General features: G+C 35.1%; 2 protein-coding genes across 2 annotated transcripts in view; both read right to left on the bottom strand.

Annotated features, from left to right (window-relative positions):
- The window catches only part of LOC136033689 (glutathione peroxidase 7-like), a 53,243-nt gene that overhangs the window by 17,860 nt on the left and 11,583 nt on the right, over nucleotides 1-23,800 (bottom strand). The window lies entirely within an intron of this gene.
- On the bottom strand, nucleotides 882-23,173 carry LOC136033436 (ubiquitin-protein ligase E3A-like). The gene is made up of 4 exons (XM_065714184.1): nucleotides 23,160-23,173; nucleotides 18,785-18,965; nucleotides 6,521-6,889; nucleotides 882-1,311 (listed from the first exon to the last, which is right to left on the bottom strand). The coding sequence occupies exons 1-4, from the start codon at nucleotides 23,171-23,173 to the stop codon at nucleotides 1,300-1,302; spliced, it is 576 nt and encodes a 191-aa protein (XP_065570256.1). The 3' UTR covers nucleotides 882-1,299.

The following is a 23,800-nucleotide window of genomic DNA, read 5'->3' on the forward strand; positions in this document are numbered from 1 at the left end:
ATGTCATAAAATATATGCCATATTTCCACGACCTTACTTCAAAGTTCTTTTGAAGAACGATAAAAATTCTTCTTCAATAATTTTATTAGGTTCTTAAAAGTTTCCTCTAGGCTTCTCATACAAGCCTAGATACTCATGAAAACCCCCAAAGGTTTTTTTGGGTTAGGATGCTCATCCATAGACCAGAAGCTATCGTCAACGCAAAAGTACTGTATACACTGTTAATTGATTTAAAAATTCAATGGTTGAAAACGATGCATTTTCGCGAAAGAAAAGATACAATTTTAGAGACCAGAGCGGGCATAAGTCGAAGTTAAAAGCCATTAATATGAGCTGGGCAACCCTCATTTAACTCCCCAAAACAACTAGTAGCATTGCCTCTTCAATGAATACGCAATATATTTTCAATTGAAATTATTCTTTACCCGATGGTCAATATATTCGAAAGAATGAATCATTTTATGATTATTATTACTTCGCCATTAGTAAGCATATAGATACAGTAAACCTTGGCATTGGGGTTTTTGGACAAGCAAGATCCCCTTTCCTACTTTTATCAGTTTCACTCTATATATAAAAAAGTCCTAGCTACATTTTTTAAGTTTAGCATTAATCCGCAAATATAAAATGGTGGGCCCAAAATAGGTCTGTCGAAACTGTTTTTGAAACATAACCACAATATCACTTTTCCTTCATGGCATCCCCTTCTTAAAAGGGGATGCTTAAAGTTGAAAGTATACAATAGTTGTTCGTGTATAGTAAGTGCTCTTCATAAATTGTTTTGATAAACATAGTTATGTATTTATTTTAATTTTCTCTATCTTGTACTCCGTCCCTATGAACTATCCCTAGCTCTCAGAACAACAAGCAGTTTGCAAGAATATAAAGAAACAATATTTTATTGATTAAATTTATATTAAAATATAAAATAAAAAAATGTTGTTGTATGTTGAGTCAGGAAGAGGTTCTTTGTCAGGAGCAGAGGCCACATAATTGCACAGCTTCAATGAGCAGTAAATTCCTTAGGTGAAGGATATAAAATAAAATTTTTTGAGGATTCTATTTTTTTAGTAAAATATAAAAAGGGGAGCAAAAAAAAATATACGCGAATTTTACTGAGATTCTATTTAACTTGAGGTTTAGAACCCGTGTTTTTTTTTTTATTTAAACTTTAAAATTATAAGAAACCAGTTCTGCTGCACTGTCTTTTTATGTAAAAATAAGCGTCTATACACAAAAAGACGAATGCAACAGAGAACAGGCTTATACAGAGAGTACTTTCCGAAATTTACTGCCCAGCTACTTCATTATCTAGAAAAGAAAAGAAAAGTCAATCATTTGCAGACAATAGACAATATGTTTTTCCGAACTAAAAAATTTATAAAAAGATAAATTTTGAAGACTGGCTAAATACATTACAAGAACGAAAACCTCAAGATGGCTGTGATGTCTGGTCAAGACCTTTTTTCTTCACATGTAATTATGCTTGCTATTAACAAATCTTTTTAGACTTTCCTGGAACATTTTGTGATATAGGAAAAGCAGATACAAATGTGTTCCTTAAAACTGAATTAGTCAATACAAGATAAATACTAAATGTGAAAATGAGCACTACCTAAGGAGGGGTGGGGGTAGCATGGATTAGTTTTTGGCGGAAAAGAAATTTTCTGGGCAAAAACTTTCATGGGTAGATAAGGTGTGATTTAAAAAATTTACATTTTCTAAGAGCCCCACGGAGATAAAACCATCGAAAAAGTGATGAAGAACTAATATATTATACATATATATATATATATATATATATATATATATATATATATATATATATATATATATATATATATATGATATATGAAAGACGCATTTGCACTATCAAGAACGGCTCAGGAGCGACTAAGGCCCAGCGGCCTCAGGGCAACTGTTTTGAGACTAGAATTGCTAACTGATTGCGCATGCAACTGTTGTGTGACCATGGCCTTGAAGAAGTACAAGTCAACTTGTAGTCAACCTGCAATTGTTCCCCAGCGAGAACCTCCAACCGGTACGACTTCAGTTCGGCATTGTGAAGGGACACGTTTGCACAGAGCATTAATGGGAGACAGTAACAACGGCCATCAAAGGGGTAAAATTAACCTGGACAATCTGTCTTGGCTTTTTTCTACAATTGGCCATGACTTCCACTTTTCCCACAACTATTCCCTTTCTTTTAAATTCAAGGAATTAAACATGAAAGTAGACTAGAAGTAGACTAATATCGTGATTGTCAAAATGGCTAGTATACAATAACTGAGCAGCTAGGGGTTTTAAGTTTAAACTTTAAGGAGAAGGTTGAGAAGAAAATCGAACTGAATCATAAGAATATATGTGCATCCAGGTAGTCAAAAGAGCACATCTCCAATATTTTAGTAATTTCTAAGGGTATTAAGTTGAAACCTTCAATCATTGGTGAGGAGGGTGTCGAACAAAATCAAAGTATACTATATACACCTAAGTAGTCGAAAAGGCGCGTCTGCAAAATATCAAAAGCGGCTAAGAGTATTTATTAGACGCTTCCAGAGGATGCTGGGGGAGGATTCGAAACTAAATCGAAAGACACTAAGTGCATCCATTTCGTCAAAATGATGAACCTATAATATAACAACAATTGCTTAAAGTATAAAGCTGAAACCTTCGGTGCATGTTGAGATAGATCCCGAACAAATTGTCATAAGACAGTATCCGCAACATGTTACGAACAGCTTTTGATATCAAGTTTAACTTTCAAGGAATGATCAGAGAGCAAATTGAATTCAACGATAAGATACTACCTGTATTCAGGTTGATAAAAGGGCATATAAAAAACATCTCAGCAACTTCTTAGGGTATTAAGGCGACTTTCAGATAATTGTACAGATGGTACTGATCAAAATCAAAACGCACTATGTGCATCAAGGTTGCCAAAAAGACATATTGACAGTATCTCAGGAAGTTCCATGGACCACAGTAGAAACTTATAGGGAATAATAAACATTGTACAACAAAGTCAAAAGCAACTGTGAACATAAAGGTAAAAAAGGGCGCATATAATATTATTATAATATTTCAGGAACAACTAACAGTATTAAGTAAAAAATTTCGAGTGAATATCGAGAGGTATATTGAACTAATTCAGGAGACATTAAGTGCATTATGAATGTCAATATGGCATATATGCAATAACTCGGGAACAATTAAGAGTATTAAGTGGGAACTTTCAAGGAAAGTTGAGAGAAATGTTAAACTAAATAAAAAAACTCTGTCTTGAGGGAATGCCGATGGGGATATTGAACTAAATATGTGAACTGTATGCATCCAGGGTGTAAAAATGGTTCATCTGCAATACAGCAGGAACGGCTAAGATATTTGAAACTTTCTGTAAATATTGAAGGTGATGTTGAGCTAAATCAAATGACACTATCTCCATCCAGGATATCAGAATGAGACGTCTTCAATAGTTCATATACGGTTAATGGTATAGATTAACGCCTTAAGCAACCTAGCTGAAACTGTGAGGGAATATTGGATGGAAAGGACAAGTAGATACTAAATTTTGATTTGTTGAACGAAGGAAGTTCATCAGCGACAAAGAATGTTTGAAAAAAAAATGGTTGTATTGATTCTTAGTTAGAAAGTGTGTGTTATTAGTGTGTTATATTCTTAGTGTGATCTCTTTTTTGATCTCATTAAAATTTCAGGTCGTGAAGACACCTCAATAAAAGTTTCAGAACCAAGGGAATCGCAACTGGAAACAAATCTTGTCAGGGATTCTTCATCTCCTTTTTTTTTACAACAAATTGGAACTATATTAGTTAATATACTAGCTCAAAATGCATAAATGCAAACTAACAAGCTATTAAATCAAAATATAACACACAAAAATTCCTACAACGAAGTGTTTGATCATTATTCGTCTATATCAAAGGTTGTAACAGTAGATACGACGGAACAGCTTCACCCCCCAAAAATTCCCAAAATTGTTCACATTTTTTAAAATACTAGTACCCGTACCCAACCATTTGTAGTTCTATAATATAGCTATTTTTAGAATTCCTAGCAAAATTTTGTCCAGAATATGAAAAGCAACCCAAAATCTTTTTGCTTTTATTCATCAATAAAAAAAATATCAACAAAACTTACAGAAATTAAATTTTTTAACTTAACAAACAGAAGATGTTTCAACAAAAGAAGTTTTTTAAAATAAGTACAGAACTAATTTAAACCAAAGGGGAGCAGAAGTAGTGAAAAAAAGTCATGCTTAAAACGTAAATAAATCATTATAAATAAACTAATGAAACCCTCTGACAGACCGTATTACAAACAGTAGGTGGTGTCGTAGGTAAATACCGCTTTGTAGGGCTGTAATGAGAGAAAGGTAGATATAGCTAGGGCACAATCTGCGGATAAAGGATGACAGATTACCAAAAATTGTCCTTTTCAGCCAACTGTCTAGGGCTAAACAGAAAGCAGGTTGTCCGCAGTTGAGGTGGGAGGATGTTATAAGAAAGATTTAAAGGGAATAGAAACTTCCTGGGAGGGTGTAAAGAGGGAGGCTCTGAATAAATTGGGATAGAGGAGCGTGCGTAGCTGTGTTGGACTCCAGTGGCTTGGTGCTGCGGTGAGTTCTTCATAGTACTAGTAGTAAAGAGAGTGGATGGGTTGGAGGGGTTTCCCCCCTCCAACTCCCCCCAATGTCATCAGATCCGGTCGGGATTTAAAATAAGAGCTCTGAGACGAAATATCATTCCAACATCAAATTTCATTAAGATCCAATCACCCACTCATAAGTTAAAAATACTTCATTTTTTCTATTTTTTGCGAGTTAACCGGCCCCCACTCCCCCCAGATAGTCAAATCGGGAAAGCGACTATTTCTAATTTAATCTGGTCCGGTCCCTAATACGCTTGCCAAATTACATCGTCCTAGCTTACCTGGAAGTGCCTAAAGTAGTAAAACCGGGACCGACAAACAGACAGACCGACAGAATTGGCGATTGCTATAAGTCATGGTTAATACCAAGTGCCATAAAAACAAGGGCAGCTATAGAAGACTTTTAAGACAACTCTAAAACATCAATTTTACCCTATATTTCCTGACAAGAACCATATTGTATCCAATATCAATCACCACGTTTGGCCCTTTGGGGCTTGTGAGAGTATTTTTTTTTAAATAAACATCTTATCTTGCCACATTTTTTTTACGGCAATTTTACAACACTTGCCATACCCAATTTTTTCTATCTTAACACTACCATACCCTAGATAGTTGAAGACATCTGAATTAACAAAAGTTTGATTATTTGAAAAAGCCTTAGTTAAGTAATGACAGTCTGTAAACATACTAATTAATATGCAACATGGACTTTAATATTTTTACAATAAAAGCGCCCTCGCGACTGAAACATTTGTCTAATGATATGTCTTAAAACTCGGCAAATGATTGGTGTTTTTGACCCTCTTTGACCATTTTTTGAATTGAGGTAATTTACTTATGTTGTATGTTGTTATGCTGCTATGTTATTTATGTTGTTATTTTTTTTGCCTTGTTTTTTTCTTCTTTTTTTTGTGTGTTTACTCCACAGTTTAATGTACTTTGTGGGTTATAAATAAATTATTATTATCATTATTATTAGTAAATAGCAGACTCCTTACAAGCATCCTTATCGTACGTTCAATTCAAAATATCCCAGAAAAAATAATGAAGATTAAAGAGTAAGTCATTTCTACTCCCTATTAATCCAAAGCATCTTTCCCGAAAAACTGCATATTCCGGTGATAAAAATATACCTTTTTAGGTTTGAAGTTTTCCCTCCCCCAATAAAGATTCACTGAACTTCCCTGTAATATTTTCAACTCAACTAAATGATTATGTATAATCGTTAGTAATTTTTGTATAATTAGTAATAACCATTGATTTTGCATTGACTACATACATATTTAGCGATAAATATGCCACCCCATTTCCAATAGTACTAAACCGATTAACTATTTCAAGATTTTCAATTAGTAGCATATTGGATCTCGTGAGTAATTTTCCCGTTACTTCAGCTAGAAGGGGTGGTTGAAGTAACATCGGAGATGTTGCTTCGACCAGAAATTGAAGATACTCTTAATGTTTTAACAGCCAAAAGTACTAAAATAGCAGAAGCCCTCCTACAGTGCCCTTTTTGTTACTGGGACACAGCAACCCTCTACTGCACAAAATCAAAGGTTTCAATTGGCCATTTCCCTTAGAATGATCAACAGGTCCAAAGATATACCTGCAGGGAGGGCACGACCCAAATAACCCACAGGTTTGTCAGTACTCTTACTTTAAAGTTAGGAGCTGCACGTACACTTTAAGAGTGTCTAAGCATAAGCTGTCTGTCTATGACTTAAAAATCTGAAATTATCCATTTCTATTGTAAACCTTAGATAGATAATCAGAATTTTTGTGAAACCAAATTATAGGTAAAGGCATTTGAGTAAGGTCTTTCGTATATTGATAGTAAACTGTCTTTACTAACAATTTTTAATGCATCGTCGACAAGGTGATCTCTTCGAACAGTAAAGTGACAATAGGGATTTGTTTCTTCATCAGGGAAGACAACCCGCCGAACATAAGTCGATCGCTGTTCATTCCCCATTCTTACCTCACTGTCAAAGCTGAGTGCCTGGACTTTTGTGGCAGTAGTCAGAATAAACTCATAGCGCAGGAAACTGAATCTTGTAATTTCCTGAGCATCTCTAATTTTTGTAAAATATTCGAATTCCTTTTCCTCGTTTACTATATCACTCAAGTCCTTATTACAAAATTCTGACACAGGAATTTTTCCTTTTCTGCAGAGATTGACTGAGATGCCAAGCTCTTTACCAAGTTTGTCTGGAGGAGGAACCTATAATAAAGAGTGTCGAGACTTAAACTAGACCAGAGTTCGTTTCTCACAAAAACACATCTTACACAAAGCACTATAGTTCAGATTCGAAAAAAGTCTGAGGTTGAAAAATTACAAGCACTATTTTACATATGATTTTTTATTTAGATGTAAGATATCAGAAGTCCCTAGATTTCCTTTTGGACAAAGGGGTCTAAATTTAGGAGAAGGTGGAGATTGAGACTATAACACTATAAACTGATGGCAGGTTCAGAGCGATTGGGTTTGAAAACCAGGGAATCACTCTGATCCAAACATCTGTTGAGCTAGACCAATCTCCTAGAGAGAAAGTTTCAAAATACCGGATAAAATGTATAATTTTTTTCTGTAACCTTGATTCAGACAACATTCATACATTTCACTTGAAATTCAGGTACATATGGAATGAGGGTAGCCTTCCAACCTAGCCCCTTCCCAGAAATATATGGATATTTCACAATTCAAATATACCTCTATTTTTAATATTAAACACTTGTTTTGAAACAAAAATTAAGAGCTCATATGGCACAACATCTGTTGGATCCAATATGGATCTAAACCTCTGTTGAGCTAGACAAATCTCCTAGAGAGAAAGGAGTTTCAAAATACCGGATAAAATGTAAAATTTTTTCTGTCACCTTGATTCAGACAACATTCATACATTTCACTTGGAATTCAGGTACATATGGAATGAGGGTAGCCTTCCAACCTAGCCCCTTCCCAGAAATATATGTATATTTCACGATTCAAATATACCTGTATTTTTAATATTAAACACTTGTTTTGAAACAAAAGCTAAGAGCTCATATGGCACTTGTGACGAGGTCGGAAGAGCCAAGAGCTCATATGGTATGAGCTTTAACAAAATTTTAAGAATCAATAGATTGATTTAAAAGTAAAATCAGAGGCTTAATGCCGGTCGGGATTTAAAAGAAGAGCTCTGAGACACGACAACCTCTTAAATATCAAAATTCATTAAGATCCGATCACCCACTGGTAAGTTAAAAATACCTCATTTTTTCTAAATTTTACCTCTCCCTTCAGCCCCCCCCCCTCCAAAGATGGTCGAATCGGGAGAAACAACTTTATCAAGACAATTTGTACGGGTCCCTGACACGCCTACCAATTTTGAGCAACTACCAAATTTGACCACGCCTACCAAATTTGAGACTAGCACGTCCAGAAGCACCAAACTCGCCAAAGCACTGGACCCCCCCCCCCAACTCCCCAAAAGAGAGCAGATTCAGTCCGGTTATGTTAGTAATATATCTACAACATTTGCTTATTCTATCCATTACGTTTCATCCCGATCTCTCCAATCTAAGCGTTTTCCATGATTTCGGCTTTCCTCTCCAATTCCCTCCAGTGTCACCAAATCTGGTCGGGGTTCCAAATAAGAGCTCTGAGACACGAGTTCCCTCTAAATATAAAATTTCATTAATATCAGGTCAACAGTTCTTAAGTTGAAAATACCTCAATTTTTCTATTTTTTTTATATATTAAAATTTCCCCCAAACTCCCCCAAAGAGACTGAATCCGTTCAGTTATGTCAATATACATAACTAGAACTTGTGCTTTTTCTTCTCATCAAGTTTCATCCCGATCTCTCTACTCTAAGCGTTTTCCTAGATTTCTGGTTTCCCCCTCCAGCCCCCTATGTCCCTGGATCCCATTCTAATTGAAAATAGAACATATGAGACATAGGATATTTTTATATATCAAGTTTCATTAAGATCCGATCATCCATTCGTAAGATAAAGATACCTCAATTTTCACATTTTCCAAGATTTCCGGTTTCCCCTCCCAACCCCCCAACCCCCAATGCCACCAGATCCCGTCAGGATTTAAAATAAGAGCTCTGAAGCACAAGATCCTTCTAAATATAAAATTTCATGAAGATCTGATCACCAGCACGTAAGTTACAAATACCTCATTTTTTCTGATTTTCTGAATTAAGAATTGTGAATGTATAAAACCTTATAATTTTTAAAGAGTCCACAAATATTTACAGTATATAAGAAAACATTAATCTTTCTCAAGGCAAAAAAGCGGTTAAAATTGAAGGAGAAGAGTAAAATGAAGGAGAAGGTTAAAATTGCAACGTTATAACAGTAGCGTCACTCTTATCATATTCAGGGGGTATGTTTTGCAGGGATTCTAGTAAAAATTCTCGAAAATCGCTTAAACTAAATAAAGAAGTAAAATCATTGGTATCACAAGAATCATCTTAATTGCATTTGTGGTAAAAATCCCATTGGGCTTGACTAATAATCATCTTTTTAATCGAAATAAAGGTAGTAGGCGCGCTTAATAGATGTCTTGTCTACTATTAACACTATTGGTTGGTTACTATTTCACAGATAGCGAAAATTATCATAAATCTTGATACATTTCTTGTGCTTACGGTCCTGCACCAGTCACTAAAATTTTCAAACGAACAGTTCTTCCCTTCCTTTTAACATCGTACTTTATTTGAATAACTAAGGCCTTGATATTGATCGCGAGTAAGGGAGACTCGGCAAACCATTTTTATTACCGCTCTGGTGCAGAGTGTTACAACTTAACCAGATTTGAGGTGTGAATACATTTATTAATCTTATTGAAGGAGGTTGGACATCCTACATTACGGGGATAGAGCTTCGATCAGAGAGTCTTTTATAACAATCAAGCGTGCTCTCAGAAGCCAAAGAGTCTTGCAAGACTATTAGTTGATAGAAGCTTGCACAATACAACCTTATTGATGATAAGGAGGAGGAAGCCTTTCAGGTGGACTGGACTCATGGTTTTGGGCTTATTCACTCTAAATTCTTAACAACATTTGATTCTAGACACCAGGGGATCTGCCAAATGAGGTTGGTGGATCTCAACAAAACGTTAGTTAAGGCAACAGTCCAAAGAAAGCAACCCAAGACTTAGATTCAAAGTTTTGTCTTTTCATGACCAGCCCCTTAGCTGATCCCTGTGGACGGATTAGCAGAATTCGAAGTTTTATTGCTAGTCAGAAGTTTTAGCACCCTTTTTCAGATTCAGAGTGATTGGAGGATGGATGCCTCCCCCAAACCTTGCATTTTCCCGAAATGCGTCTGATGAAAATTTTGAGATGGCCATTTGTTGTCGTAGAAACTTCGAAAAGAGCTCACTCGATTGAAAATTGAAACGGAGAGTGCCCTTTTAATAGTCAAAAGAGATTGGAGGGCAACTAACCCCCTTCTACGCCCACCATTTTCCCAAACAGATCTAATCAAAATTTTAAGATAGCAATTTTGTTTAAGGTAATTAAAAGGTCTGGAAATCATGTTTTCGAGGATGAAGCCCCCCCCCCCAAAGCCCTCAGGGCAGGAGATATAAGTTATGCCCTGGGGAAAAATAAGGTATATATAGAAAGGATGTAAAACTCTGGAATGGGCTCATTTGATTGGAAATAATATGTTCTACTGCCCTATTTCAGATTCATAGTACCAGACAGTGGATCAGACCCCCATAACTAGTATTTTCCCGAAATGCATCTGATAGAAATTTTGAGATGGTCATTTGTTGTCGTAGAAACTTCAAAAGAACTCACTCGACTGGAAATTGAAATGGCTAGTGCTCTTTTTAGTGGTTGAAAGTGATTGGAGGACAACCAACCCCCAACACATCCACCATTTCCTCAAGCACATTCAATCAAAATTTTGAGATAGCCATTTTGTTCAACGTAGTTGAAAACTCCAACATTATGTCTTTGAGGATGACCCCCCCCAAGAGCCCTCAGGAGAAGGGTTCGTAAGCTATGCCCAGGGGGAGATATAACTTAAACATAGAAAGGGTGATCGTATAAACTTTTGGTAATCAAGGATTGGTTAATTGGATTGGTAATCAAGAGTTCTAGTACCCTTTTTTTTAATTAAAAGTGATCAGTTGGGTGGATTCCCCCCCCCCCCCAAAAAAAAAATCTCGTATTTTTCTGAAATGCATCTGATGGTTGTTTTGAGAATTTTGAGATGGTCATTCGTTGTCCAAAGGACTTAAAAAACAGCTCATTTGATTGGAAATTGAGAGAGCCAGTGCCCTTTTTAATAGTCGAAAACACTTGGAGGGCAACTAACCCCTCTCCCAAGCCCACCATTTCCCCAAACATATCCAGTCAAAATTTTGAGTTAGCCATTTTGTTCAACGTAACTGGAAGGTCTGGAAATTATGTCTTTGGGGATGACAAACCCCCAGAGCACTCAGGGCAAGGGTTGTAGGTTATGCCCTGGGGTATATATATATATATATATATATATATAGAAATGGTGATCATATAGCCCTTTGACAGGGGAATATTGGATTCTTAATCAGAAATTTTATTACTCTTTTTAGATTCAGAGTGACCAGAGAGCGGATACCCCTCCCCACTCCTCGTACTTTCCCGAAATGCATCTGATGAAAATTTAAGATGGCCATTTGCTGTCATACAAACTTTGAAAACAGCTCATTCGATTGGAAACTGAAAGGGTCAGTGCCCCTTTGATAGTCGAAAATGATTGAAGGGCAACTAACCCCCTCCCACGCCCAACATTTCCCCAGACGCATCCAAGAAACATTTTGCGATATACATTTTGCTCAACTTAATTTAAACGTTCAGAAATTATGTCTTTGAAGATGGCCACCACCCCCACACCACAATCCTTAAGGCAAAAGTTGTAAGTTATGCCCTTGGGGACATAACGTATATATAGAAAAGGTGATCTTATAAACTTCGGAGGGGGCTCATTGGATTCGTAATCCGAAGTTCTAGTGCCCTTTTTAAGACTCAGTGATTGTAGGATGGATACCCCCCCAAACCTCCTATTTTTCCGAAATACATCTGATAGAAATTTTTAGATGGCTATTTGTTGTCATAAAAACTTAGAAAACAGCTGATTCGATAAGCAATTGAATGAATCAGTGCCCTTTTAATAGTCGAAGGTGATTAGAGGGCCACTAACCCCTCCACCTCCCTAACACACTCTTTACCAAAACACATCCGATAAAAATTTTAGATGGCCATTTTGCACAGTGTAGTTGAAAGGTCTTGAAAGGAAATATAAGTCTTTGGCAAACCCCATACCTTCTCAAGGGCAGAACATAATTCTAACTTTACTGAAAAAACAAGAGCTAAGAGCTCATATGACACATGTGACGAGGCAAGAAGAGCCAAGAGCTCATATGGTATGAGCTCTAGAATCAATAGAATCAAAATTCTAAGAATCAATAGATTGGTTTAAAAGCAAAATCAGAAGCTTAATGCCGGTCAGGATTTAAAATAAGAGCTATGAGACAACACAACAATCTCTTAAATATCAAAATTCATTAAGATCCGATCACCCACTGGTAAGTTAAAATACCTAATTTTTTCTAAATTTTACCCCTCCCTTCACCCCCCCCTGATGGTCGAATTGGGAGAAACAACTTTATCAAGACAATTTGTACGGGTCCCTGACATGCCTACCAATTTTGATTGTCCTAGCCCGTCCAGAAGCACCAAACTCGCCAAAGCGCTAGACCCCCCCCCCCAGCTCCCCCAAAGAAATCGGATTCAGTCCGGTTATGTTAGTAATATATCTATAACATTTGCTTTTCTATCCATTACGTTTCATCCCGATTTCTCCAATCTAAGCGTTTTCCAAGATTTCGGTTTCCCTCTTCAATTCCCTCCAGTGTCCCTAAATCTAGTCGGGATTCAAAATAAGAGCTCTGAGACATGAGTTCCCTCTATAATTTCATTAATATCAGGTCACCAGTTCTTAAGTTGAAAATACCTCAATTTTTCTATTTTTCCCGAATTAACACATCCCCCCAAACTCCCCCAAAGAGACTGGATCCGTTCAGTTATGTCAATATTCAGTTATGTCAATATATATCAATATTATACGTCAATAACTAGAACTTGTGCTTATTCTTCTCATCAAGTTTCATCCCGATCTCTCCACTCTAAGCGTTATCCTAGATTTCTGTTTTCCCCCTCCAGCCCCCTATGTCCCTGGATCCCATTATAATTGAAAATAGAACATGAGACATGGGATCTTTTTATATATCAAGTTTCATTAAGATCCAAACATCCATTCGTAAGATAAAGATACCTCAATTTTCACATTTTCCAAGATTTCTGGTTTCCCCCTACAACTCCCCCCAATGTCACCAGATCTAGTCGGGATTTAAAATAAGAGCTCCGAAGAACAAGATCCTTCTAAATATAAAAATTCCCTAAATATAAAATATCTCAGGTCTCAGACCTGGTAATGTTCATATTTTTTTACATACTCCTAGATGCATAGGCTAACAGATAAACAAAAAAGATACATGGCTTTTTCAAATATTTGACTGACATTCAACATTATTTATGAGTAACAAAATTACAGACCAACTAAAAGAATATGCAACTTGAAACATTTGGTTTGAAAGTAAATTAAAGTTTTAAGATGGGGTAAGCGGACACCAAAATGACAAATCCTCAAGCTTGTAGGAATCAATTTAATGTCTGGAATCAATTTAATTCAATTTAAAAATGTTTGTTCCCATCATAGCTACTACTTTCTCAATGTGTTTGAAAAATATCAAACAGTATGCATAGATTCATTAAAAAACACAACAAGCCAATAAAAAAGTGACTAAGAAGTGTATCTTTAAGTTTTTCAAAACAATTGTGTGAAAAAAAATATTTTTAATTAACCAAGACAAAAAGACAAGTTGGTCTGTAATTTTGTTACTCATAAATAATGTTGAATGTCAGTCATGTCAAAACTTCTGTGAAGAAAAAACTAAAATCACTTAAAATGAATCTGATGATGAACTAATGATTGAATTGGATTCATTTGAATCTAGAAATGTCTCCCTTTCACAAAAAAATGCAGCCTTAGATGATTTGGGTTTAGCTCTAATTAAACTTGATAATTTGTCATCACATAGTAAGGGATTGCATTACAAAAAAAATAATGAAAAAGTAACAAAAGAAGTAAAGAAAAAATCTCCAAAGCTCTAGATTATGACATTGAAATGTCAGAAGAAAAAATAAATTTTATCAAAAAATCAGAAGATTTTGATAAGCTTGTGGGCCTTTTAAAAGAAAAACTTATGTCTGTTGGGAGATCCCAAAAAGTCAAGATTCTGACTTTGGTGCCTGAAAAAAGTTGCTACAGAATTTCAGGTGACCGAATATATGGTAGAACAAGCAAGAAAACTTAAATGAGAAAAAGGTATCCTAGCTATCCCTGACCATAAAAAAAGTAACACACTCCAAAAACACAGTTAAACTTGTGACAGACTTTTACTAAAGTGATGAGAATTCAAGAGTTTTACCCAGAGCAAAAGATAAAGTGAGCATTAAAAAAATATTTATATGCAAAAAAGACTTATTCTCAGTAATTTGAGAGAGCTTTACTCTTGTTTTAAATGGGAATGCCCCAACTTGAAAATAGGATTCCCAAAATTTTGCAGTATAAGACCAAAGTGGTGTCCTTGCTGGGTCAGCAGGTACCCATACAGTATGTGTATGGAGCATGCACCAGAATGTGAAATTGTTACTAGATGTTGTAAAAATTGAAGAAAGTTACAAAGATTTGATCAAGATGTTGGTTTGTAATGTTGGAAACAGTGAGTGTATGCTATGCCATTGTGACAACTGTCTGTCTGATGATGCCCTGATTGAATATTTAACTGCAAAATTGAGTGAAGATTATGATTCAGAAGAAGAAATAATTATAAGCCAATGGGTTAATACTCACAGGACAGAAATGGTTAACCAATCAATCAGCATTGAAAGCTTTATTTCTTTACTGAGCAAATTGGTAGAAAACCTAATCCCATATTCATATATTACAAAATCACAGTCTAATACATTCAAAAAACTGAAAGAAGATCCGACTTTGAATACAGCAATTGTAATAATGGAATTCGGTGAAAATTATTCTTACACCATTCAAAATGAGTTCCAAAGTTATCATTGAAACAGAGGTGGAGAGTTATCACAGAACCAATGATGTTATCCAGATGTCAGACAGCAGCATTTTGCTAAACCAAGGATAAGGTCACTCAAATGGACTGGTTGGTTTTAGTAGCTTTTAGGCAAAGCCCTATTTTGGCTGCAAGAAATTGATGGTCGGTGAGACAACTCGGTACAGACGACAGCCATTGCCAGCACATGATTATATAATCAATATATACAAAAACTTCAAAAAACGTATCAAAAAAATTTTTATCTTCAATTTTTACGTTTTTATGTGTCAAACAAACATTTCAGGAGGGGAGGCAGACCTACCCTCTGGATATGGCCTTGCTTGCATCTTGCAAGGACTTCTTTCTCTTTCATGGAATTTTCACACCTTAGGACACTTCTTTTCTATGACATTTTTCAATATATGTTTGTTTGTAACCATTTACATGGTTTCAATATAGTTGTACCAAAGTCCAACGTTTCAATCTTTTTTTCTTTAGCTGTTTTAATGTATGGTCACAGGAAACAAACGAACATATGTGTACTTCATTCATACATAAACTTATATATATATATATATATATATATATATATATATATATATATATATATATATATATATATATATATATATATATATATATATATATATATATATATATATATCAAGCCTAGCATTGGTGTCTTAGCTGTCCTAATCAAGCAATTAGCATGCCCAGAAGCAGAGAGAGAGAGAGTTATCACAGAACCAAAGTTACTACTAGAACACAATTCATCCAGTTGGACTCAACTTGAATATATTTAAAATCAGCATTAAAATGTGATTCTTTTGATGTAGCTATTGGTATCAAAATTCCATTTTTTAGAGTTTTGGTTACTATTGAGCAGGGTCACTCCTTACTACAGTTTGTTACCACAAACTGTTTGAAAAGGATGATAAAGTTTTAATTTCCAACCATTGTTTCATAAGTGATGATATACAACATGACACTTGTTTTGTGAATTACGTACAAAAAGAAATTTCGAAGTAACTGAAAGAAAATCATCCCAAAATAAACCAATTTCATTTCACACAATAAACCAATTTTAATCCAGTTCATTATTTCACTGACGGCTGTGCTGGTCAATACAAAAATAGAAATAGTTTCAAAAACCTAACAAACCATCATGAAGACTTTAGAATGAAAGGCAAACATTCATTCTTTGCAACAAGCCACAGGAAATCAATATGTGATGGCTTGAGGGGAACTATAAAGAGAATTCGCCAGCCATCAACTTTCAGATGAAAATCAAATCAAGACAGCAACTGCAGTTTATGATTTCTGTAAAGTCAACATAGAAAAAATAAACTTTCACTTTATTGACAAAAAAATGCTGAAGCTTTTAGATTGGAGTTAGTGTCACAATTTTTAAATGATGGTTTTAAAATTTTTCAATTATTTCAAACCACTAAATACAAATCAAATTGAAATAAGGAGGACTACTGATAGTCCTAATCCTACTCTAATGTTTTTTTATTCTGCTATGGATTGGGTCTGCATTCAACCATCTTTAAACCATTATGTGGCTGCAAACTACAATGGAAAGTGGTACTTTGGACTTGTTAAAATTGTGTTTCATGAAGAAGAAAATGCTGAAATTCTTTTTCTTCACCCTCCATGGCCTGCTGCCAGCTTTTACTGGCCTCAAAGAGAAGACTTGTGCATAATACCTTTGGAGCACATTATCAGTCAGTATAGTTGATCAAGCACTGTAATCAAGTAGCACTGGCAGAATGGACTACTTCAAAAAAAAGTGTATCAGAAAAACAGAAGAGTGTTGGATGAAGTGGAAAAAATATAGCAAGCAGAACTAATAATTGCTGTAAAAGATATTGATTCTTAGACTTCAGTTTTTATTTTATTTCACATTTATTACAAGTAAGTAAACCACAAATTTATAATTTCTTAATAATATTCTACTTTTTGGAATATTAACTAAACGTGTGAAAAAGCCATAAATCTTTTTTGTTCATATGTTAGCCTATGTATCTAGGAGTATACAAAAAAAAATGAACACTTTACCAGGTCTGAGACCTGAGATATTGCAATTTTAGTAAATCCCAGCAATGGTTTACAAATAAAAAATATATTCTGATTATAGTATTTTTATTATTTTTTGGAGTTGAGAAAGGTTAGTGAATGTATTTTTTCTTGATTTTAAATATTTTGATCAAATATTATGCAAAGTTTCATGGTGATATCTAAAATAGTTTTCAAGATAATATTTTTTTAAGCAACAAGTTACATTGCAAGATGCAAAATCCAAGGCCTAAAATTGCATTAAATTAAGAAAATAAAAAAATTTGTAGAAAAAAAACTATAAGAGATAGAGAAATAAAATTTGGTATTTATCAATAGGATTGCAAATGCAACAATTGTGCCAAGTTTCATCAAAATCTAAAGAGGTGGCTGTCATGACCTGGTGGACTTGACATGGAATGACCCACTGTCCACCACAAAATAAACTGATGCATCCCTACCCACATAAAAGATATCACATTTCTTATCCTTAGATATATCACTGCGATGATGGTCATTAATTAAGCAACTAGGATAGAATATAATGGGTATTTCAACTTTTGTGATTCATTTGTTATTTTGTTTTTTGACCCCATTTTAGGACCATTATTTACACTTTAAGTCTTTGTGAAACTCATATTTTTTTACTGTGTGAAGACACATTATCAGTCAGACAATGATAGTTGATGAGCCTATCAGAACAATTGGTTATGCTGCTTCATTTGGGATAGCATAAAATGTTATATCATGAAATTTTGTTTAACCATAGAAGACTTGAACTGCTTAATAAACAACTCAAACTTCCAAAGAAGAAAAAAGATAAAATAAAATGGGTAAATAGTACAGAAATAGAACAATAATGATAGGTGGTAATAAGCTTACCTAAGCTAGTAAAAAGGCAGGTTGGCATCAGAGAATATATTAGAAATAGAATAGTTTAACTAGTGATATTAAAATTATTGGAGACCCCCATGTATTTAGAAAAATCGTTCAGTAACTGCTTTTTGTAGAATATGAGGTGTGACTGATTAATATATTTACTGTTGGGTTATGTTGATATGATGTTCCTGGAGGCAAAGTAAATAAATATTTGTTTTTAATATTTATTGTTTAGTGTGATTATATTAGTTATATCAGTGGCCAAGTATTCTTTTTGATTTAAGGATCTTGTTTTCTCTACCTCTGCTGTGGAAAGACTTTGCTTTTTTAGGGAGATAGTAATATTTTTTTGGCATATTATGAGTTAAATCAATAAATCCTTCTCCTTTCAATAGGGCCTAGTATACAAGAGATTGCAAGATTCACCAAGTGAAATAACTGTCTGAAATAACTAAACTGATTTTTAGGGTCATTGTCTTAAAAATTTTCATATGGGAAAGGGTAAAATAAGGTAAAACCTATTTCTGAGCAATACACCCATCCATTCAACTTCTGTACAGGTAACTTTGTAAAAAAAAAATCCTGCATACATTCCCAACTCACCCTTCAGGATAAAACTATGAAGCTAACATAAGGAACCCAATACGAATTTTAGAAAAGCTATTATAATGGTAAGCTTCCTATTCTTGCTTCTAGTTTGCAGTTGGACCTACTCCAACTGTAGAAAAAAATACTAACATTCTGACAACTTATTAGCCATTCTTGAATTAATGGACATCAAGGAATGAATTAATAAATCATTTTACAATAGTGTGGTGTTTATTTAGAGCAGGAGTACTTATATACTAACATCCAACTAAGTTTTAAAGTCATTTTCTAAATAACAGTTGGCTTTAGTGACACCACAGTTGTCTATTTACAACCATTTAAATTAGCCATCTAATGATTTCCCTTACAAGAAATACTAAAATCTAAATTACAAGAGGATACAAACGTTCAACTTACAAATGATTGAAACAGATACTTCCCACCCACCCCGGAATCAACCAATATTTCTTTTAAAGTTGCTGTTTTTAAATGATTAAAATGAAACGGGATAAGAAAAAGCTTTAAAGATGGCTCAGATGGCGTTCGTAAAGTTTGGAAAGTTATCCGCAAAGCTCGAAAAGTTGCTTCGTTAACCTTCCTTAAACCTTTACGTGGGCAAGCATTAAAGTTAAACTTTAGTTAACTTTTTCGAAAAGTTCATAAAGATAACCAATATGAAAAGAATTCCAGAGAAAACTTATAAAAGGATTTGGAAATGTGGAATCAGGAAACTGAAGATATGCTAATTTCTTTAGTCCAAGAACAATTCAAACCTTTTTTACTAGGCCACTCAAATATAAATTGTTTTCCTACCATTTCAATTAAGTGTGAATTTTCTTATGAGATTAGAGGACAACTACCCAGCCCCACCCTTTGGCAATTTTAAGTGCCCCCTCTCCTCAACACTGATCAAAATTTTGGGATCGTCGGTTTGCTCATACTGGTCAGAAGGTCTAATAGCTATACTTCCAGAGATGCAATGCCCCCCTCCCAAATCCCCGGGAAAGGATTTAAATTATTGAATTTGCCCATTGTTAACGCGCAGAATTTATCATTAGGAGAAGGAGGAATATTTGATTCTGGGTGTATCCGAAAAGGCTAAGGGTATTAAGCTTAAATTATGGAGGATGTTGAGGGGTTTGTTATGCTAAATCAAAAGGCACTACCATTCAGTTTATCAAATAAGAGGGTATTTTAAAAACGGCTGAGGGTATTAAGTTGAAACTTAAAGGACATGTTGAAGAGGTTGTTGAAAAGTGGTTGGAGGGCCACCAGCCCTCTCTAAGGACCTTTTTAGCTGCCTTTCTTTCAAAAATATTCCATATTATTTAGTAATAGAAATTTTGTTCAAGGTAGTCATAAGCTTCAACGACTAATAATATGGGGATGACATAGCCCCCCACAACTTTGAAAAACGACACCGAACACATTAAAACACACTGTGTACGTGCTGGTTTTCAGAAGGACGTACCATCAATATATAAGGAATGTCTGAGGGTATTAAGTTGAAAATTTTAGGGGACGTCGAAAAGTTTTTGGAGGGCAGCAAGCCGCCTTGCCCCTTTTAGATGCTCCCTTCTCCCATCACTAATAAAAAGTTTGGAAAACCTTTTTTGTTCAAAACAGTAACACTCCAGTAACTGTTCCTCCGCAGATGCAATCGCTCTCCTCCCCATTTTCTCCAGGACAAGGTTTACAGATTTTGCAATTTGCCCTCTTTTACATGCAGGATTTATCTTAAAGAGATATATAAAGAGATCTATATTCTAGGTGTGTTCGAAAAGGGTAAGGGTGTTAAGGTGAAACTTTGGGGAATGATGTGGAGTATGTTAAACCAAATTTAAAGATACTATATGCATCCTGTTATCAAAAATGTGTATATGCAATATCACATTAATAGAAGAGGATATTAAGTTTAAACTTAATCAAAAATAAGGAAAAATTGAAGACCTTTAAATAAGATGCACAAAACGAGTTGGCTGTTTGTCGTAAAGAATGCACTAGTGTTGCCTATATTTGGAAAAGGCTTATTTGATTGTAATGTTGAGGAGGATGTTAAAAAGTGGTCGGAGGGCAATCGATCTCCCTAACATTCTCTTTTTAGCAGCCCTTCCTCCAAAGACATTTGATCAAACTTTTGGAATATCTCGTTCAAAATAGTCGAAAAGTCTAATAACTATATCTCCAGGGATGAGGTAACCCCCAGACCCCCTGGGGTAAGTGTTTTAAGCTATATAATTCGTCAATTGTTTATATAAAGGGTTGTTTGTTGGAAAAATGGGGCATGTTTGATCCTGAGTCTCCAAAGAGGCAAAGAATACTATGTTGAAATTGAAAATGTTGAATGGGTGTAAAATAAAATGAAAGCACACTGTGTGCAGGATGGTTGTCAAGAGGTCACAAGAGAAATGTTTTAAAAGAGCTAAGGGTATATACAATAGCATATAACCTCCAAACACTTTAAAATAACCGAAAAACCAGGTCAAAGCACATTCAATATTAGAAATAATTACATTTTTGACAAACCTCGTATCCTGATTCTTATAGTTCCATGGCTAATATTTATGACATTATTGTTTGTCCGAAGTACCCAAAACTATGGGACTTCAGTCGACACTAAAAAACCACTAAAATGCAATAAAATAAACAAATATGAATAATGTTCATTCAGCTCTTGTATTTCGGACTATCAAACCCGTGAGCATAGCAATTAGCTAACTGAAAATTTTAATACAAAGCATTTAGAAAAAAAGAAGTGGGGGGGGGGGGGTTGCATACAGTCTGATTACTCTTCACTTTTAAAAATTGATCTAGAGCTTCCTATTTAAACTGCAATTTCTAATCATTTGAGTTCCCTTCGAAGTTAATACGACCTTTTCTGTAAACACTTTATATGCCCTGGGGCATATAAGAATAAGAAGATGACAATATGTCATCTCCGAAGTTAATTCAATGTACAACAATTACCCGAAGGTTCTGGTGGGCTGTGTTATTCCTGTAGTATTTGATGATCTTTGGTAAATTTTTAGCAAAATGGCTATAATGAAATTCAATTGGATCCTTTTGGGGAAAAGAGGGCTGGTGGAGGAAGCGAGGAGGGGTTATCGGAAACCAGATCACTTTTGACTCTTAAAAAGGGAATTAGAACTTTCTATTCCTAATCATTTGAGTTCCCCCGAGGTGTATACGACCACGTATTCCATAAGACTTTATATGCCCCCCACGGTATAAATTACAACTCTTCCCCAGGATCTAGAGAGGGGGGAGGTTATGTTGACCCTGAATATTTTTTTATCTGATCGTTGGCCTCTTTTGAATAAACTGGCAATGTCAAAATTTTGTTCCGATACATTTGCGGAAAAGAGGGTATGTTTGGGGAGGGGTTAGATACCTTCTGATCCCTTTTGACTCATAAAAATGTAACTAGAACTTTCAATGAGTCACCTCTGAAGTCCCTACGACCCCCCCCCCCCCTATATAAAAACCTTATATGGCCTAGGAAGATAGCTTATAACTGTTGATCCAGTGCTCTAGGGGTTCGTGTCGACTCCGGAGTTTTCATTATTGCATTTTCGAGCTATTTTTAACAAAATGGCTGACTCAAAATTTTGACCACATGGGTTTAAAAAAGGACGTGGTGGGGGTAGGGTTGTTGTTCTTTGGTCTCTTTTGACTCTTTAAAAGTGAACTAGAGCTTTGAATTTCCAATCAAATGAGCCCTCTATAATGTTTATACGAGCATCCCTTCTTTAAGAACCATATATGCCCCCAGAGAATAACTTATAAAGCTCACTCCCGGACCCTGGGGAGTTGTGCCGACCCTGAGTATTATTATCTGATGTTTCGACTATTTTTAACAAAATAGTTATCTCAAAATTTTTGTCGGATGGGTTTGGGGAAAAAGGGCTTGGGAAAGGGGGAGGGGCTAGTTGTCAGATGATCTCTTTTGACTCTTAAAAAGTGAAATAGAAATTTCAATTTCCAATCAATGAGCCCTCTTAAGTTTATTGGAGCATTCCTTTTATAACAACCATATATGCTCCCAGGATATAACTTACAACGCCTGCCCCCAGGCCATATGGGTTGTGCAGACCCTGAAGTTTTTGTTATAGGATCTTCAAACAACTTTAAAAAATGGCTATCTCAAAATTCTTATCCGATGTATTTGGGAAAGAAGAGCGTGGGAGGGCTAGTCGCCCTCTGATCTCATTTGACTCTTAAAAAGTGAATTGGAACTTTCAATTTCCACGAAATGAGCCCTCTCTGAGGTTTATACGAGCAACGTTCTATAAGAACCATATATGCCCCCAGGATAACTTAAAAAAACACACCCCCAGGCCCTGAGGTTTGTGTCGACCCAGGAGTTTTTGTTGAATGATCTTTTAACAATTTTTAACAAGATGGATATCTCAAAATTTTTATACGATGCATTTGGGGAGAAAAGGGCGTTGGGGGTGGCTAGTAGCCCTCCGATCTCTTTTGACTCTTGAAAAGGCCACCAGAACTTCTGATTCAAACCAAATGAGTCCCTTCTGAAGTTTATGCGATGACCCCTTCCATATGAAATGCCTTTGGGAAAAAAATAATGAAACATTAGAGCCGTATGGCCTTTGCTATAAGCAATGCCATAGCATCGCCTCTGATTGCGCTAAAAAGAAAAACTAATTTTCATATATTTTATGAAAATAAAAAAGATAGAATAAGATCTAATGTCTTCTTTAATAAAATATTTCAACATGAATAAGAAAGACTCTGAGCGTGTTGTCGATTTCACCTCTTTTTTTTCTCTCACCTTCTTGCACACATTCTTAGGGTCCCTATTAGGGTTTAAGTAATATCTACATGAAAACTATGATGCTAGTAATAACAACGTTTCTTTAGGATTTTTATCACTGAACTATGCAGAGTTACTTCCAAACGAGAAGATAGGGAACAGTTGACCAAATAATATACGGAATTTCAGTTGATGGCTAAAAATGTTCAGTCTTTTAGAATCTTGGTCAATGATCAACGGAATTACAACCAAAGAAAATGTGGTGAGAGTTCTCAGAAGTCAGAATGCAATTTCTTCAAAGAGAAGAATGGTAGATACCCCAATCAAAATATCAGCATTAAGTATAATAGCTCCAATTTTCAGCTTATAATACATCATGTTGGAGTCATTAGATTTGAATGGAGGAAGAACAAATCCATGCTATAAAATTTTTGCTCAAGCCCCAACTACATCTCAAAAACTTGAGGTCCTGATATTTCTTGGAAAAAAGATTTCTAATGTCTTATTATCTAAACCTTTTCTACAATGCTATTAAAAAAATACATGTGAATGTGCCAATTAGTCTGATTGATCTTAGCACCATTTACATTGATTTATAGGTAAACATGACTTATGATTTTTTTGGAAAATCCCGCAAATGTGATAGGAGAAATTGTTAA

Source organism: Artemia franciscana, chromosome 12 (genome assembly GCF_032884065.1).
Source record: "Artemia franciscana chromosome 12, ASM3288406v1, whole genome shotgun sequence".
Lineage (NCBI taxonomy): Eukaryota > Metazoa > Arthropoda > Branchiopoda > Anostraca > Artemiidae > Artemia > Artemia franciscana.